The sequence below is a fragment of the Accipiter gentilis genome, chromosome 34, assembly GCF_929443795.1.
Source record: "Accipiter gentilis chromosome 34, bAccGen1.1, whole genome shotgun sequence".
Taxonomy (NCBI): Eukaryota; Metazoa; Chordata; class Aves; order Accipitriformes; family Accipitridae; genus Astur; species Astur gentilis.
Window position 1 is genome coordinate 3396112 of NC_064913.1, and position 19971 is coordinate 3416082.

The following is a 19971-nucleotide window of genomic DNA, read 5'->3' on the forward strand; positions in this document are numbered from 1 at the left end:
CCTCAACAGGTACCCACAAACTCCCTGAGGAGGAATTTCCCACAGTTTAAATCACGTTTGTGTGTACCCATGCAGGTGTCTGTACACATACGCAAAGATGTCTCAAAACTCACCATTGCAGTCTGCTCATGTTATTGCACATCTTAACCATCCGAGCTACTAGAGCCAAGGGGCACACTAGATAACACGAGAGTGACTGAAACATGGAGCACTAGTACAATCACAGACCACCTCTCTCAGTCACACTTTTCTAGCTTGATAAGCAGCTGGGAGGAAGACAGAGGTGCAAGGCTCCCTAAAATGTATGTGCTACTAATTTTTTTGGGTGCAGTCCCTAACTCAACCATCTGTAGGGCCAGTTGCTTTCAAAGTGGGGTGCAAATAGGCTGAACTAGATCAGCAATTCCAGGCCACTGGGTGATGTTTTCTTTCATCTAGTAGAAGCCACTAGGCATCTGACTCTTTTCTGTCTTCTGAGTAATCTCAAAAGGGGGGGGGGTTGTCACATTTGTAAGGGACAGACAAATTTCTCAATCTCAGAACTGCTAGCCAAAAATCATCCTGCATGGCTGAAGCCCGCCAGGACGTACACCAGGTGTGAGAGGAGGACAAGAAGCCGCTGTTGGAGTGGTTAGCAGTAGAGAGACTCACCCTAGATTTCCAAGGAGATCCTCCTGGGCACCACACAGTGACAGACTGTGGCTACAGCCAGACTAGCAAAGCAAACAGTGCTTCAGAGTGCTCCCAGGCACCGGCCATGACAGTCTGTCCTGCTGCACCGTTAACAGGGTCCTTGGCACACTTTTGACCCGTGCCAAATAACATTTGCGTGAACTGTTCCCGGGAGCCATCTGGCAGTTCTTATGCCCCTGGGACTGTCCCCAGTAGGTGCCCTGCATACAGCCACCTTGCTTGGGAGGCGAGGAGAGGTCACCAGCATAACACGCGCCACTCCGAGCCAGTTGGCTGCAGGACCTGGGAGCATTCCCAGCCACACCAAATGTGCCGGTCTAGCTGTGGATTCCTGATCTGAGTCTGCAGCCAGATTCCTAGGATAACCCAACAACTCCTGCTGGCTCCCACTTTCTCCCACCTGTGGGGATTGAGGGTACACAGTATCAGAGCCAATCTTTGTATAAACATAGCATTACAATTGGCTGGTTTTGCTTTATGCAATGTGCTAGCATCCTGGCCCACCGTCTGGAATGCAGGTTAACCAAGCATGAGCAGCATGTTTGGATACAAAGAGAAACACTAAGGATTGAAACTCCCAGAGCTGCAGAGACCTCCTGATGTAAAACTGAGCAGGGGGACAGAAACAAACGCTACTAAACTGTGACTTGTGACTTCTCTTTTTTTGGTCTTGCTGTTGCCATACCGGGTTCTTTGTATCAGTCCTGTAGAAGCCCATACAAGGGCAGAGATGAAAGTAAGCTGTGGGAACTGCTCTGCTGGTGTGTTGTAATTAAGCTTTTACAATAGTCCTATCATTTTCCCCTGTGGACTGAAGGGGATATCCTGCGTAAAAGGCCATGTTTGAAAAACATGGCTCACAATAGCCAGCTATATTTTCATTACACCCACTTTTCAGAGCCAGTTTCAATGTCACTTGCCATTACTTAAATGAGGCTTTAGTCAAACTCCTGTGAACAAACCCTTGAGATGGTCCGTGTCACCACATGCTAGCAAAGATGGTGGGGCTGCAGGTGACTGCTCCTGCCTGTTATATGTGGGGAGGCCCAGACAGGCCATGTCCCCAGCCCCTATCCATCATTGACCCATACCTTGTGGTGAGGCTCCGCTGTGGCTCCCAATGTAACAGAGCCAGGTCAGGAGAAGAGGACGGTGGTAGGAGAGGGAAGAGCCTCTTTAAAGGAGATTCTTTAATCCACCATGCCCAAAATCAGTCCTCGTGTGCTCTCACTTCTCTGCCTCCCCTACCTGTTACGTATAGCTCCTTTTCATTTGGTTTTACCTCTCCTATTTTAAACTTAAATGTCAGAAGAAACATTTTGTCCTTGACTCTTTATCTGTCTTTGTGGCTCTCCTCTTTTCTGGTCCTTTCATTATATTCAGGCCCTCATCCACTGCAAGAAGAGACAATCCATGTAATAGCTGTTTATTTCAGAGAGGAGAATGATGTGGGAGAAACCTCCTTCCCGATCCCATATCTAGCATTGATTTAACCCTGAATGAATGAGCAAGACTCTCCCAACAGAACATGAAGGAATTTCATGATCACAGGGTACATCCAGTTTGTAGCTGGGCTTGCTCATGAGAAAAAACTCAGAAAAAGGAAAAAAAAAATATATATTCCCTTAGAAACCTACCAGTGGCATAAAACTAAGTATCCAGTCATATTGAATTGATCAAAAAATGCAAATCAAATATTTTTCAAACATCTACCTTCACCCATTTTAGAGTAACAATAAATGAGTCCTGTTTACAATTCTGTATGAATAATATCTTTTCATAATTTATGCACATGGCTGTAGCATTTGCAGTATGTCACAGGAAGCACCAGTGGGATACAGTCCACATAGCTCCACAAAGCATTTGCTTTGAAAGGTTTGGACATTTTAAGTGAGCTCATGGTGAATTTCATACTGGCTGCTTTATTTACATGCTGCCTATCAGAAGAAATCAAGTATTTCTGTTTCCCTAAATTGGCTCCCTCTGGAATATAATAGCAGCTTTCAAACTCACCACATGTTATCTATCTATTTTCAATTCTAAATAGGGTCCTGTTTGTGAGTTAATGGGTTTAGTTCTGGAAGTGCCAAAACTTTGATCAACACATGTAAAACAATTGGCTGAAAACGGCGATTATGTTCAATGCTTTATACATCAGTGTGCATTACCTACAGTATGACAGGAAACATAACCACTGCTGAAACCTTTTAATATCTGCAAGAGGGAAAATGGTACTTGGAAATTTTAAAAAGATTAGATAACCAAAGAGTACTTGAGGCAGTACTTCTTACAAGCACTTGCAGGATATGTAATCAAGTTATAGGACCTGCAGCACAAATCATTGTAGCTTCTTGCTTTATTTAAACAATAATTCAACTACCTAGAATTTCATTTATATTACAGCACTCCTCCTTCTCTGTCTATGTTGTGTATTTTGTTTACATAGGCAGTGGTGGGTTTATATTTGGAAACTTCAGCTATAAAAAAAATCAGTTCCTTGATTTGCTACTGAATATTGGTAAGATAAAAATCCTGGTCTCGCTGATGACAGCAGAAATATTGCCATTTCAGCCACAGGACTGCATACAAACAACTGACTGTTGGCTTTACCACACAGCCAGGCATCCTGTGAGTAACTCCTGTGGAGTCAACGGGGATGTCAGAGCTGCACAGGCAGGCTCCATGTTGAACAAGATGTTAACTGTAATACGGTAACACATTTAGTTTGAATAAAGCCTCTATTCTTTAATCAGTGTAACTGTCAAACTAAGGCAACTGTAACTTCTTAGTTTACATACCAGCATCACCCAGGGAAGAAATTTACTTCTGACTGAACACAAAGAAACCTCATCTACTCATTCAAATTATACCTTATTTGAAAACACAGGCATAGCATGGTTGTTGCCTGGGGAATGGGGGAGGTACAGCATGAGTATTTCTAAACATTTCCAGCCTCACCCATTTGTTGACAGACCCTTGAGTTATTTTGGAAGCTCTGTCTCTGCTGCCTGCCATGTCAGTTATTATATTGAAAATTTAATTGTACAAGGGCTTTGACACTGAACTTTATAAATTTGTTCCAACTGACCTTGTCTCAGTTATTTGCCAGCCTGGCACGGAGCCTTAGCAGTCATTATTTGTTCTCATGCAGTAGGTAGGAGCAGCATGGAGCAGGAGATAGAATGGACCTGACATTTTACATGACTGTAAATGAGGAAGCAGCTTTAAATAAAGAGATTAGTATGCTCGCCACAAAGAGTATTGCGTTTCTCTCAAACAGACCGAATTTAGGTTGTACAGAACTACTTCTTTGTACCCTGGGTGTGGCTGTTTGTTCTGTAGTGTTTTCAAACATCTATTTAAATTTATTTCTCTTTCACCATTCACTTAATTACTCCTCTGTACAGACATCTTCAAGAAGAGTTTTAGAGCATAGCTTTCATGTTCTGAAGAAGGTACAAGTTACTACAACACATTAAAAGCAGAAAAAATGTATTGGAGTACAGATCACCATCTGGATGTTTCACGAAGTTTCAGAAATCTGAAGCACGCTTTTAAATCTTTCCCTGAAAACATCACAACGGGAAAGCAAAACAGAGCAAAAGCAAAAGCCAATGAATATATGACATAGTATTTCTAGTGCCACATCTGCAAAAAGTTCAGTAGATCTAATCCTTATTTACACAAGTGTGAGAGCAAGATATCACCTACAGACTCTGAAGAGGTACGATGTGCAGTTGAGCTCCCTCTGTTGGCTCTGCAGCAACTGAAGTGTATTTAGTAACTTCTTTTTCAAAAGAAATACACGTATTAGCAATGCTAATCACTATTCAAAAAACATTTTGCTCCACTGCTAAAAAATGTGAACTTCAGTGTTCATTAGAATCATTGGAATAAACGATATTTAAGAAAAGGTAAAATGGGAACAGAGACTCAGACGTGAGTTTTATTTTTGGCTCTTAGAATGGGTGTCTAGCGTATGAAAACCCAAATCATCTTGCAGCTCAGTGATTTATAGGTTCTGAAAGAGAATCTCTGGCTGAGTTTCTTGCACTTTTTTATTCCATACTTTCAAATAATTGGGAAAGGAAACAAATTCATACTCTGTCTGTAGAGAGGCTCTGCTCAAAAACGATCAGTGTGTGCTCTCAGTGAGTTGATGGCTCCAAAGGAGAGCTGTCTGCAGGGAGCCGGCTGATAAGGAGACTTGTAGACACCATGTCAGGTCTCAGGGGTGAGGCTGCAAGCCAGGTGGAAATGTAGAATCTCCAGGAAAGGAAAAATGGATGTGGCAACCCATGTCCACCCTTTGGGGTTGTGTTCTTGGTGACAAATTCTGATAGCCATTGTGTAATTAAGTCCACTGTTCTTTTCTCGGAGTCAATTTTCTCTATTTCTTTTTCTCCTAGACGTCTGGATGCCAACCACATCAACTATGTGCCCCCCAACTGCTTCAATGGCTTGGTCTCCCTTAGACACCTGTGGCTAGACGATAATTCTTTGACAGAAATTCCCGTCCAGGCTTTTAGAAGTTTACCAGCACTTCAGGCAATGACATTGGCACTGAATAAAATTCATTACATACCAGACTATGCTTTTGGAAACCTCTCTAGTTTGGTAGTTCTGTAAGTTTTATTGATTGCTTTTTAGACACAATCTCAGCTTCTTTGCAAGGCTTTGACCTCTTTACGATAAATTACTTGAAGATGCAATGTTTAATTCAGATGTTGCTTGAGACAATCTTTAATGATTAAATATTCCCCTAGTCCCTCCCCAGTTGGCAAATGATAGGTTAATAGGTATATACATGGGTTAATTAAACATCTGTTTTGTTCTTACGGTCTTAATATTAAATTGATATCTTGGGGCTATAAATCTGCAGTTTCCCTTTTACATTTGTACTAGGCTTAGTGATACTCCTTTACCAAGAGGTCAGTTTTGTTTGTTGCAGAAATCGTTCTTTTTGAAATATAAATTAAGTTTTCTGGATTGTATATGTACTACAAACCAAAACTTTAAAAAATTATCTGGGTGAAGCAGATTTTTTACATCGTCCTACAGTTAAACTAGCATTTGCTAAATCACTTGTTTTGATCTAGCTTAGAAGGTTCCATGTTCAATAAAGAACTATGTAAGGGAATTAAAAAATCACCCTATCTGGTCAGCAAGGCAAACAGGAAGAGATGAATTGTGTGCCCTCTTAAGACTCTAAGGCTGAATGAGGGAAGATTAGAGACAGGAAATGAACTGAAATCTTTCTGGGTGACTTGGAAAGAATGCTGTCCAGTAGAAAAAGTATGCATTTCCCTTCATGTAAAGTATATGTAGTTTTGTATTTTGTTATACTTGCATACCAGTGCAACTAAACAAAACCTGTGTAGCTTGCACAAAAATCTGGAAGGTATATTGTGGAGCGCGGTTTCAGTTTTTTATCTTCTGGGAATGTACCAAGTGGAAAAAATTCTAGACTGGCTGGAGAAACTGAGGTAGAGAAGTTATTTCAGGATACTTTGGAAAACATTAGCGTTATTAAAGAGAGAATAATATACTCAAGCTTTACAAGCTGCCTGAAACCATAGTCTGTAAGACACTTAGCATATTTTAGCATATTCTAGCCCCAGTGTAAGCATTGGACCTGGCACACTCCAGGGTTCTTTATTGACATTTATAGTCACCATCTCTGTCTGGTGCTTAATATATTCATATAAGCATATAGGGCACCAAAAATGGCGGTAACAACTGCCGTGTGCTGCAAAATCTTTGCCTTCTCTTTACATTAAGTATCAATCCCATTCAAGTTAAAGAGCAGATGGACTTGTCATTTGACCGAGCCTCTAGACTTGTCTCAGTAATGAGATACTTCTCATAGATTGAATGTTGTTCTCTAGATCCCTACCAGAAATATAGTGATAAGAGAACAGTTAAGAAATGCAGGAGAAAATAATTTATTTTCAAGCCCTGATTGCTTCTGCTCAAGTTAGGTTTCCTTAATTCAGATCTGCCTTGCTTATTTCTAATCTTCTGGGCTTCGTATTGATTAATAATTGAATCATTCCTCATGATCTACAACATCTGATATTTTTGGCTCATCAAAATCTTTGTGTGTGGTTCTGCTTTCTTTTGTTCGCTGCTCTATACAGTCTGGCAAATTTTCAACTCAGTGCAAAAATGCATGGTCAATTGGAGCAGGTTTGAAGCTCTATCATTAAAGACTCAACCATAATTGGAATTTGAAGATGCACTCTTCACGCTAACTAAAGCATTAAAGGTCAGTGTAGTCATTAAAAAAAAAAAAAAAGTTGATTATGTTTCTTCCTAGCAAAGGAAAAACCCGCAGCACATTTGCATTTTGCCATCAGAATCCCTGCCTTTATGGACAGGTAGACTCAATTTCTGTAGGTTCAGCAGAACATTCAGAGAGTCTCTGACCTGTAATATTATTTTCAGAGCAGAATGAAGCATTGAAGAGAAAGGGCCTGGAAGCCCCTCATTCACAGCCCTTCTTTTCTTTTAAAGTACTACTCCCGTAGTTTCCCTCCACTATAGGGGTAGAGTGTCAAGAATAAAAGGGAAAATCTGCTGGGAAAAGGCATCCTTTTTAAAAAAACAATTTGAAGTGGCTCCAAGTTGTATATACTCACATTAATGAGCTTCACATAGAGTGGGTTTTTTCCATATTGGACTAAAAGGCTTAGAAATAGTAAGCACTCTGAGCCTTTGGGGGGGGTGTTTGAAAGATACAAAAATTTACTTTCAATTGCTAAACATTTGAGAAAGTAGCTGTTGATTTTTGTAGTTACAAAGGAAGGCAAGCTATAGCACTCCTAAGATTGGTTAGTTTACTCATCTCAGTGAAGCAATGACTTTTTTGTCCTATGGCTTTGTGTCTTCTTTCATACTGCAAGCCTAATGCCCCTTTCCTGTCTGCTGTATTATCCATCTCCTCACCTGCTCCTGTGCTGTGCCATACCCTCTAACACCCTCTGAATATACACCTTCCAAATATACATCTCACACACCACACAGTTTTTAAGACATGTTAATTAACCACCACTGAGATTATGTCTATGATTTCCCAGTATTCGATATGCAAACCCCAACCTGGAACTCTAGGATATACCATTTTTAAACAATCTAGGTGGTTTTAAAACGAATCCCTTCTATGAAACCAAATGGAAGCCTGCGTGGGTGGGGAGATATCGGGAGAAAGGGGGGGAGGGCATTGAAGGTGCCTCCTATACATGCTCTTGCAAAAACATGACTTGCATATAATCAGTGCATGCCTGAAAATAAGTTTCTTTTGATTTAACCATCAAAATGTTTTGCTTAAGTCCACTGTGTGTAGTGTGCTTTCCTGACTGTGTGCTTAATGTTCCCCTGCAGACATCTCCATAACAATAGAATCTACTCCCTGGGAAAGAAATGCTTTGATGGGCTCCACAGCCTAGAGACTTTGTGAGTTGACCTCTTATTTGTTTCCTTTTTTCTAGAGTGTTTTCATTAATATTCTGAAAGAATAAAAATAGCCTAAAAGCCAAATGTGGTTTTTGGCTTGCCTAATCGCTACAGGATCTAAGTGATGGTTTACAATGACTCTATGTAGCAAATCCTATTTTTGACTATAAAATTAGTTTGCCTTTTTAATAAGCATTGTCAATTGATAAATTGTTTGAATGACAGTTGAAAACTGTACTGAGCATTGAAAAAGAAGTGGCTATTCATGAACAGTTACATTTGCCTAGTTTAGTACTATTTGTTTGTCTTGTTTAATCAATAAAGCTAATAGCTAGATTGGGAAATTGTCACAATGAAAAGCTTTAACATTAAGAAACTGTCTTGCCATAGAGGAGGGTTATAAAATTAGATGGTTTTATTTTTTTATCCCTGGAAAAAGCGAAAGTGCCAGGTGGCCAAATTATGCATGTGTTTTACAAGGCAGGAAGAGGAATGTTTCAGTTGTATCCAAGTTTTTGTCTTTAAAGAGCTCTAATAAAGAATAGCACTGGTAGAGATTGAAATTTCCTCAAGTTTTCATTGTAGTTCTGTTCATACCAATTCAAATTTTCTTGAGTTTTCTAACAAAAAATAATTCTACAGAAGAACACACAACAGGAATGCAGTGCTGACGGTTATCAAAGTATTTTGCTACAGTTAGTCAAATAAAGATGTTGTCTGCTAGAGTAGCCCACAGACCCCCAAAATGCTATGGGAACAATAAAACCTTGTGTATCCTTCCCCCTGGCACCTGCCACAGTCAGCTGCATCATTTTCAGAGATTTTAGGTATTTCATCCAACCAGGACAGAGCCTAAAAGGCCTGTTATAAGGAACAACTAGACAAAGTTTCAAACATGAATAATGCTAGTCTAAAGGTGACTTTTGCTTTCTCATCCACAGAACTGTGTACTGCCCGCTTTCATGTTTCATTAAGATCAGAAAGCAAGAAGTTTAAAGCTTTTTTTTTTTTTTAATCACTAATTTTGATCACATTGATCCCTTGCCACTGAATCGCAATTTGACAATTTTGACTTTTAGCTGGCTATGAGTTGAGAGGAAGTCCCTTAGTGTAGCACCGGAAAGGGGGACAGGAAAGGGAGAAGGAAAATGTAATTGTTTGTTTTGTTTTTGTAAGTGAGATTCACATGGCACTTGGTCAAAAATGGGGAAAAACAGAACAATGGAATAAGTAATTGCAAACCCAGTCCCAGCCACCTGGCATGAGAGATTAAAATATAGAGGACAGTCAGGAACCTGGGAATAAGTGTAGGTGCAGCCACTTCAATTCAATAGGAGAATGTAGCACTTGCCTCAAGCATAGTCATTGCATACTGTATAGACTAGTTTCCAGATAGTTTCAAGATAAGCTAAAGAGATCTCCGTGTAAATGATGGACGCCAGCTTTAAGATCATTCATTTGCATGGACGCATAGGTCTGGAAATGACATATCACTGGAGGGCAAAACCAAACAGTACACGCCTGTAATCTCTTTTTGTCAATAAGCAGGAGAGAGAGATTTACAAGCAGGAAGGAAAGCCTTGTTGAATTCAGACAGCAGTTTCCTGCCTGCATTACTTCAGCCTGATATTGTTTCATTTTCAATCTATTGTAAACTGTGATTTGTGTTTTGCCTTTTCAAAAAGGCTTTTGCTCAAGTTTTTCAGACTATATTCTTCACAAAATAGTACCAGAGAGCATCACAGTAAAGTGGTATATGTCAATTTTAGTTTCAGGTGTCTCCTGAATGCTGAAGGACACACATGTCATGCTGAGGGCAGAAGTAGGCTTATGGTCCATTCAGCCTACCAGAGTAAAATCTAATTACCACTGCAGCAAGAGCAGTTCTTAAAGCGGAGGTCACTACCCTAGCTAAACTATCATTTTTATGATTTGTGTGGTTACAAACATTCTCTGTATGAATATTGATAAATCTTAAAATTAACAATACAGTTAATGGTAACATTGAACTTTTACTGTATGTTTTTCCACTTGTTTTAGCCAGAGGAAGATTTCCCCAATCATTTTTACCATCCAAACTCCAGTATGTCTTATTTTTACCACTTAACCATCAGGAAAAATCTCTTCAGATTTTTTTTCATCAGCGAAAAACCAGAAAGACTAATACAACTAGACAGTGAGTCAGAGGCAAATGAAACCTTTGTAGTAAGATGTATTAGCCATGTAAAATGCAGCTCACCATACAAAGTTGTTGAATATTCTGTTTGAAAGATTTTTTTTTCCTGTTAATACTTTCAAGTAATGAAAAGGGTGGGCAATTTACAAAACAGCAAATCCCGTAGTAGTATCTGAATCCACTTATGTTCTCTTTATTGCAGAATAGCTAAGATATAACTAAAAATAGGATGCTGATAAAAAATAGGAATGATAATGTGCCCTAAATAGAGTTTGTTGGAAAACATCCATACACTTTTGAGGATTTCCTGGCTTTTGGCTGGATGTGTTTATTCAATGCATGGAAGATGATATTTCATTCCAAATGCCAACAATTCTGTGTTATCCATTATGCATTGCATAACCTAAATAATAAAATCTATTTTCACACAGAGATTTAAATTACAACAGTCTGGACGAGTTCCCCACTGCTATCAGGACACTAACAAACCTAAAAGAACTGTAAGTACAGAGCTCATATTAGGAAGGAGGATGTTTTGTCTAGTGTGTGATTATTTTTTTTAATGCTGGTGATTTTATCAGTAATTCTTAAAAACTGATATCCTAGGAAAAACTAATAAACATGCCATCATGCATAAAAGATCATTTTCAACATTCAGTTTAGAGCATTCAGGTTCTGACAACCTTTACTTTTATACTGCATTCTGCAGTGGCTTTTTTCCAGGAACTTCATCCTTGGAATACAGTAAATAATAAACACAATTAATTCACTTTGAGTCCCAAACACAACAGTTGGATTATGCAAACAATTCAATATATCACAGTCTTCTAGTCTAAGAAGAAGAAGGTGTGGCACCCTCATTAGTCCACCAGATTTTAATGTCTTTACCTTCTTCCCTCCCTCCCCCCCATTAAATTAAAGCACTTTCTTTTCAATATAAATAGTCCTTTGTAATGCTGTAAATAAAATATTTCTGGATGCATAGACATAGTTCGCATTTAAAACAAATCAGCAATTAAAAGAACCCAACCAAGTTTATTGGAAGAAACAGTTGAATTATAAAAAAATGAACGAAATTATATTCACACATCATACACACAATGTACACATCAATGCATACGTTCGGAATTCTTTCCATTTGAATTATTTACCATGTTACTGGTAGCATCAGCATAGATTTTTTAAAAAAATAGGCAATCATATACTAGTTGGACATGGTTGTACCCCTGCTACATCACAAACTGATCTTAAAGCCGCTTTAAGTAGCTACCTGGGATTTTTTCCAAAGGAGGGATCCCCAGGCAGTGCTGACTTCAGCTCAGCACCTCCAGTGTTGCACCTCCAGTGCAGCTCCGGAGGAGGGAGTGGGGCTATGAGTTTCTCAGCCCTACTGTTCTCAGCTGCTGTTAAGTCATCTGCTGGCTAAAATAATTGGTATGAAATCCAGTAGCCTTGAAGGATAGCCTTTTTGATGACCTCTGGAGTCAGTACCCAAACATGGATAATCCAGGTTTGCAGTAAATGCATCTTGCCCAATCCAGCAAAGTGCCTGATGTGCATGAAAATACTTACTGACCCCTGTAGGACTTCACCTCTAAGTATCAAACTTATTGTTTCAGATAAGCTCCTAGGTGCAAGAAATCTTTGGAGTGTGAAACTGCAACTTGACATCCCAAACCCAGCGCAGACCATGAGACCATGTGCTTCAGTGCTTTGTTTGGGCCCTGGAAGCCGATCTTATAAGTGCAAGGTGTCTCCCACAAGATTGTGCATGCCCACCCAAGTGGGAACCCAGGCCCACAGAGGTTTAGCTCATTGCAGGGCCGCCTTAGTAAGGGTGTTTCTGGGTGGGACCTCATTTCTCTGTCAGAATTTGTGCTGAAAACACAGGCTATGGCTTTTTGTCTACAGCTTGGAGGCATCCAAGGCAGCCAGTCAGAGCTGGAGATCTACTGGCAAGTGGCCAGCAAGTCAGGGCCATATCTGTTTGATGCTACAGGGACACCATTGTCCCAGATGCTCTGCACTTCAAGGTCTCAGCTGTAGGAGTAGTTACCTCTCCAAAGTAAGTGGGTATAGCTGTTACCCAAAGTTAATGCACGTGTAATGTTTTCCAGACTGGATTTTAAAGATACCTATAGAAGCATTTTTCCCAGTGTGGCCTTAATACAGTCTTTTTACCCAGAGGTGTAGATAGATTTCACTGCTATTTTGCTGAGTATATGAACAAACAGGCTAGAAAGTGCCTTCAGTTCAGACAGAGTGTATCACTTGGGTACAGTGCCCCTGGACACAGGCTGCAGCCGTGAGCATGCTCTCTTCTGACCAGCTCAAAAGTGCTTCAGGCCCTTCTGGGCATGAATGTGCTGGAGCCTGCTCTTGGCTGATGATGGGGCTGCTTCCTCACCCTAACTCAAGTCAGAATGGTGATGAGGGGCCAGATACTGCCCTGGGAAGTAGTCATGCCATTTCCTTAGCTTTTCTGCCATGCAAGGAATCCCATTCAATGCATCCACAAAACCAGTCTGTTTACTGGTTCTAGATTAAATGGGATCCTCATATTGCTTAGAGTCTGCATCTGCATGATGCATTTTTTCTTGCATGCAAAAGAACTAGGGATTTAGAGCCTTGCTCTGTAGCTCATCAGCAGTAACACAATGCCTAAACAAATAAAACTGATAATGTGGGACCTGCTCAAGTAATGGTCAAGTGTGCTTGCATCAGTGAACAATTTGAGGCTTTCTAAATGCATAAATTTAAGCTGGGAAGCCTTTTTCATACCCGACTGAACTAATGGGAGTTTCCCACACAAATCATCATTGTTCTTTTGAAATCTTAGTTGTGTCTTTTGTTTTTCACAATGGAGAATTACTCATATGAATAAAATCCAGTAATTAATGATGAAACAAATATTTGGCCCTCTATCCAGCAGGCACAACTACATTGGATAGTTTGTTCGTGTCCACATTTAAAATATTTCAAGAAAAAGGTGTTTGTGGGAGGCTCAGCATAATACAATATAATGTAAAATCATTTACTTGATAAACTGTGCAATCCATTATTATCCCAGCAAAAGAAATAGTTGCTTTTCAGCAAGTACAGCAGGGAATATATATACTATTTATTGATATTTATTTAATTATCAACATTTAAATATTAATCTTATTGGTTCATATGTGTGTGTATATTTACATTATATCTATAAACATACACACATAGATAAATGACATACAGCTACAAAGCAGTTTCCTGCTGAGGGCATCTGAATTTTAAAATGCCATTTCGCAGTTTACTTCATCTGAATGGTTTTGTTCATTTAGAAAAGCGCAGGATTCCAGCTATTTCATTGCTTTGCTTTTCTTTTGCTTTTTTCAGTTCTGTCTTATTCCAGAAAACAAGGACATATCTTTACATACAGACACTTCTCTTATTACAAACCAAAAAAATTGTACATTGTGAATACAGATTGTGCCTTCACTTTTTTTTTCTTACTGTGTAAACCATATTTCCTTTTGTAGGGGATTTCATAGCAATAACATCAAGTCAATACCTGAGCGTGCATTTGTGGGTAATCCATCACTCATTACAATGTAAGTGATAAGTCTTTTCAATGACTCTTCCTATTAGGTAACGTGGAACTAAGTATCATATTTGTGGCTAATAGTCAAATAGCTCTTCTTGTAAGCATACTGTGTAGCACATCATTACACAAGCAAACAAGCTCGTATCTTTCCAACTTTGTGGAAAGAACGGCAGTGTGCATGCCATGTTTAAGGGAAGTGAGTAGTGGTCTCTGGCCTTTGATGTTTTATTTGAACTATTTCTTCTAAGTCTCTTAGCTTTACTGGCAATGTAGAAGCTAGCAAAAATTACTCTTGATGGATTCCAGTCCGAGTCCTCATTGTCTTACATGAGAATGCATTTAATGGGCAAACCTCAAAATAAGAAATTGTAAGATAAATGTAAGAAAAATAGTGACTCATCTTGAACAATATTATTCTATGAGCAAAAGCAGCATGACTTCAAAAGTGCAAGGGAACTTTTTCTGAGTAGGTGAAGTTCTGACTTCTTCACCTGCTAACCTTAAATTTGTCTCAGGTCATAACAAACTTCTTCATATCTGGATGTCTATCTTTGCAAACCTGGGAGGAAGAGGGAATATTTTATTGACTGGCTTCTGGCTTTAAAACCAAGAAAACAATGACTACTTGAATATTCAAAATGTGAAATGTCGTTGATGGATATAGATTAGTGGGTGAGAAAAGCCCAGTCTGTGATTCATCATAGAGAGTTTACTCATTTGCTTATAGTATAATCATGTAATATGTTTAGAATCTTTTAGAACATTTTTCATAAAAAGTCTTTTTATACTCCTTTTGCAGACATTTTTATGATAACCCGATCCAGCTTGTTGGAAAATCTGCTTTTCAACACTTACCAGAACTCAGAACTCTGTATGTTTACTTTCTTATTTTTCTTCATATTAGAGTTATCCCACACTTCCCTCACCGCAGTTGTATTGAAATGATGTTTTTAAATTTTAGGACTTTAAATGGTGCTTCACAGATAACAGAGTTTCCTGATCTGACAGGGACTACAAGTCTGGAGAGTTTGTAAGTGCTAGTGAAGTATTTTTGCTTTGTTTTATTTTTTTGGATACTGACTTATTCTAAAGAATGTCCTAAAAAAATGCCTTTTTTTTTTTGCAATCTTTAAAAACTAATCTTTTTTTTTTCTTTTTTTTTTTTTTAACAAATACTTTCAACAGGACACTCACAGGAGCACAGATCACCTCTCTCCCCAAATCAGCTTGTGACCAGTTACCTAATCTCCAAGTGCTGTACGTTTCAGTAAGATTATTAACATCACATTAATGCAAGAAATTAATGGACAAATTAAATCATTATGATTTCAAAATTACCTAATTACTGCTATTTCTGTGTGTCACATTACTTCTTAGGAATTCAGCTCAGGGAGCAGGCCCCCATGTTACTCAAGAAGTTCACAACCCACTTATCAATCAGGATTTCCCATAGGTTGCTGAAAAAGATAATTACTTTGCATAGTTTTAGGAAGGGGTAAAACAGTCCTTTATTTTTTTAATAAACAACAAAACTACCTTATTTTCATTCATTCTGTCTCTCCTACAGTAGTTTGGGGTTTTTTTCCACACTGAGGCAGATAATTCAGTGAAGTGAGTGGAAAATATAACTGAGTAAGGAGTGCAGTTTTGAGTCCTTGTTATGGTCCTCTTTTAATTTCTTTTTCAACCAGACATAAGTAGCTGACTGAAATTTTAATAGACTATTCCTTGGCATAGTTGGGGTATAGTTTTTATACTAAATATCCAATATTATTTTAGCTTGGAAATTTCCTTGGAGTTTGCTTAATCACTAATGAAAGTAATCATCGTGTCCGCTTCTTTGAGAGTGAGCCAACAGCACTTTCCTCTGTATTACATCACTAGGAATGTATTTGGTATTAGTTCTCTGGCCAACATTGAAATAGCACTAATTATAACACATTATTTGAATACCAGCATAGATGTCATGAACATCTCCAGAAAAAATTAAGTTTTAGTTGATAGACTCAATATAATCATTTCCAAAACAATAAAAGACAGTATAATGGTGTGCTGAACCCCACAAGTTACTTGGAGACTGCGATCTTGGAGGGTCTTCCTGGCTCAGATACATGCACAAACACTACAAGCGCAAATGCTGCTTTGAAAGACAATTTATGCATCCTACGTAGCCACCAATACTTCCAAGTGTGGATTAATGTACATGGAGGCTTCCTGAGTGTCTGTGCACCTGCAGTGAAGGTGTATGTGAGAACATGGTCCCAGCAGTCCTCAACAAACTTCCCTCAGCACAGTTGGGTATGCACCTCAACACAGGAACCAAAATCACTTGCCATCTGCTGCTGCCAAGAGCCTCATGTACTAACAAAGTGGGGAAAAAATCCGTAAAAATAAACAAGTAAAGTATTTCCTGGAGCTCTAACAGAAACTGGGGGGAGAAGGGTTTTGGGTTTGTTTGTTTGGGTTTTTTTCATGTGTGAAGAGGGAGTGTCAGTATGTACAAAATTCAAGCTGATAATATACTTTTAAGAAGACGTAAGTCACAAATCTCTGGAAGACAGAACAGCCACAGTCCGCCAGACATACCAAACATCTTTTACCTTGGCCTAAAAGCCTCCAGCTCACTTGAATTCTCTGTCATGTCTGATTTGAGCCACAGAGTACCTGTGAAAAATACAAAAAGAGGCTGTAATCTTCCCTGCTGTAACAAAAATGTACATAAATTGTGTGTAGTAAAAGCAGAGTAAAATACCTTAAAAACACACACGGTCATTACTTGCACCACTGACACAAATACAGAATAGTCTAAATGCCCCTGTTGGAACAGTAACAGTGAAAATAAATTTTACCAAGGGAGCAAATGGGTGGAGATGAACCAGGTTTAAATAATTTGAAACAGGAGTGAAAAGAGATTACTCTTTTATGTGATAATATTGATTAACTGTGGGAAAGGACGTTTTTCCTAATTATATGCATAAGCTTTTTTTCTATGTTCTTTTCACTAGCAAATTTCCCATTCAGTTTTTCTTGAGCAACATGTATATATAGGATGAGACTGTTGGGGGAGGGGGAGTGTTTGGTTCCTTTTTTTTTTTCCCTCCAATTTCTGCAAATTGCCTGGGCTTGGTTTTGATTAGTTATATTATACTATAAATCAGTCCAGATGTTTCAGTTATTCTGTAATTTGTTGAGTTTTGGCTCAAGTCTTTTTAAGGTTTTTTTTCCCCCATGTAGTGATTGATTTCAAAGTTATTTCCAATATTTTTTTAACCATTTCCCTCAGTTATAAGATACAACAGTCTAAGGGTCAGAGGCAATAGCGCTTAATTAAAAGTGTAGAACGGAAAGCTGATTACAGTCCATTGTGATTATTACCAGAAAAATACAGGATCTTCTCTGAGTGAGTATATATATTTAGTAGGTTATTTTAAATGGTTTAAATACTGTTAGAATTTAAACACGATGAATATGAAGTCTGTGATGTAAATCCAATATTCCCTATGAGCAGATGGCCAATATCATTACTGTAAAACATTCAGCAGAAGTCTACGCTTCAGGCAGGAAATCTTCAGACAATGCAAGGAATTTGCAAATGTAGGCTATGGAGTTAATACATTTTGCCTTTTCCCCTCCTCTGTCCTCCTCAGTTTGAAATCAAAATCTGACGGATGAGAGATGATAAGTGAATTTGCACATTTCTGTTCTTCTGTGAGTGTGGATAAAAGCAAGTTGTTTTAAATTGAGTGTGAAGGCAGACAATGAAAGATCTTTTAACATCACTTTGATGTTCATCTTTTCTTTTCTTGTGTATTACAGGGATCTGTCTTATAATCTGCTGGAAGATTTACCGTGTTTTACTGCATGTAGAAAACTCCAAAAAATGTAAGCATCAAGCTACCCTAAAAAGAAGTATCTATATACAAATGTGTTTAAGCATCATTACCTTGGTTATTGCTGGCTGATTTGACATATCCCAAATACATACCCTTACAGTATATTGAAGTGGATCATAAACACAAACTAAAACACCCTGAAGTGTCCTCCAAGTGCCTTTGAAACTGAGGAGATTCTTATTGCTATTTCAGTGACTTGCATCACAATGAAATCGGTGAAATCAAAGCAGACACGTTTCAGCAGCTGGCTGCTCTTCGGTCTCTGTGAGTACAGCCCTAACAGCTATTCACCCAGGTTCTTAAAAACATGGGGTATATACTGTCTGCTCGCTATATGCCCCAAATCATTCTTGTTTCTGTTTTTCCTCACTTTGATCTTTCACCCATTAGGTCATAACTGTGAAAGGAGAACAAACATTGTGAAGGTTAGCATCTGCAGCAATGAATTCAAAGATGTAAACTTGTAGCTATAAAAGCTGTTACTTCTAAATGTTTCTGATGGAGATGGAGAGAGATACTGAGCCAGAGCTGGTATCTCTTGGCAGGTTCACATAATAATCAGCTGTAGATAGCATGAAATCTTTTATAGAGAACAGTGTCTTAAGAAATAGAGTCCAGTCATGTGCGGGTTTCTAGTTTGCACACAGACGCATGTCCTAGCAGAGTAATTTTGTCAAGAAATTACTCATTGTTCTAAGTTTTTGCATGATCAAACCCATACATTTTTTTGAGTTGCTTTCAGTTTTCAGGGGCACTGAAGATTGAGATTAAGTTAAGCCTATGGACAATGGATTTGCTGCTCTTAGTCACATTATGAGGACCTCTTAGAAGTAGTCTGTATACCCCACCCTTCTTTCTGCTGCCTTAGGAAGCAGACTAAAAATAACTGCCTTAGACTGTAGAAGGCATTAAGACTTTTTAAGAAAGTTGTCAGTTTAATAACTTAACACCATTAACTGATGAACATAATTTAAAAATGGAAAAAAGATTTTGCACTATGAGATATTCAGAAGTTTATTGAAAATATTTGCATGTAATTAATACCTTTTTTATATTTAGGGCTCCTAATCAAGGGTATGAAAACTTCCATATTCATTCAGTGGGTATGTAATTTTCCACTCATTTTCTTGTAGGGATTTAGCTTGGAACAAAATTAAAATTATTCACCCCAATGCCTTCTCCTCTTTACCATCTCTGATCAAACTGTAAGTATTTGTATATCTTTTACATTTAAATTTTCACATTTTTCTTGCAAGAGCATACAAAAATTTAATAACTTGGTGCCCCAGCAGAAATTGAGGCTTTCTCTATTCTAACTTTCTGGTCGGTTGAATCCATATCTAAATGCCTACTTTCTTGTACTTCACCAATTCCCATAGGTATTATGGCAAAGCTGCATATAACACTGCGTAAGCAGAGTGATTTGGGGTCCACAAAGAATATCAGTGCATCTGCCTTTCTTCATTCAATTTGTTAGCAGTTCAGTCTCTTGTAGCAGTGGGGAATATTTCCTGTTAGTTGTGTTTCAGGACTAAGGAATTGGATTATAAATTAAATAAGAAACATTTTCCAGTAAGCATCTTTATTTCATCGTTCCTCATTTGATAGAATAGTTTTTTTTCTTTAGTAAGTGCAGCCAGAGCAGTTAGTGGTCAAAACATCAGCAGCCAATTTTGCAGGCCTTGTTCACAAGCACTTCTTAGACCTTACTAACTTTTTCCTACTTGCCACTGTCATTGTAATGCCTCTTTAAGGTAAATCCCTGAGGCATTGGGAGTATGGGGAAGGCATGAAAAAAAATTCCTCTGGAGTCATCCTCCTGCATGGTTGTCACAAACATACATTGCTGGGCATTTGCTCATGGATAATCCAGTAGCTGCTGGGAAACATAAATTTGAAAAGGGGTATTAATTTCTGTCGATGTGCAAAGCCTCCCCTCTGAATGGTGCACTGAAAAATGTCCATAAAGACAATACTGTCCGTGACGTCCCTTTTGGGGCCCTCCTCAGAACTTTCCTACTTTGTGAGGTGAGCAATAAATTGTATCTTCAGTCAATAGCATAGAACAGTCAGAGAGGGTTAAAGAAAAAAGCCCTTTAACACACACACAGTAACACAGTGTGCCAATGTTTCCTGAAATGCTAGTCTCTAACCCTGGTCTGACCACCCTG

General features: G+C 38.6%; 1 protein-coding gene across 3 annotated transcripts in view; it reads left to right on the forward strand.

The window, feature by feature from the left end:
- Nucleotides 1-19971, forward strand: part of LGR5 (leucine rich repeat containing G protein-coupled receptor 5) — a 94514-nt gene that overhangs the window by 61499 nt on the left and 13044 nt on the right. For all 3 annotated transcript variants that reach the window (XM_049792006.1, XM_049792007.1, XM_049792008.1), the window contains 10 exons: nt 5103-5318; nt 8077-8148; nt 10756-10824; nt 13843-13914; nt 14707-14778; nt 14869-14937; nt 15093-15164; nt 17724-17789; nt 17993-18064; nt 18934-19005. In XM_049792006.1, the coding sequence (XP_049647963.1) occupies nt 5103-5318; nt 8077-8148; nt 10756-10824; nt 13843-13914; nt 14707-14778; nt 14869-14937; nt 15093-15164; nt 17724-17789; nt 17993-18064; nt 18934-19005 (852 nt within the window). The remainder of the gene's footprint in view (nt 1-5102; nt 5319-8076; nt 8149-10755; nt 10825-13842; nt 13915-14706; nt 14779-14868; nt 14938-15092; nt 15165-17723; nt 17790-17992; nt 18065-18933; nt 19006-19971) is intronic.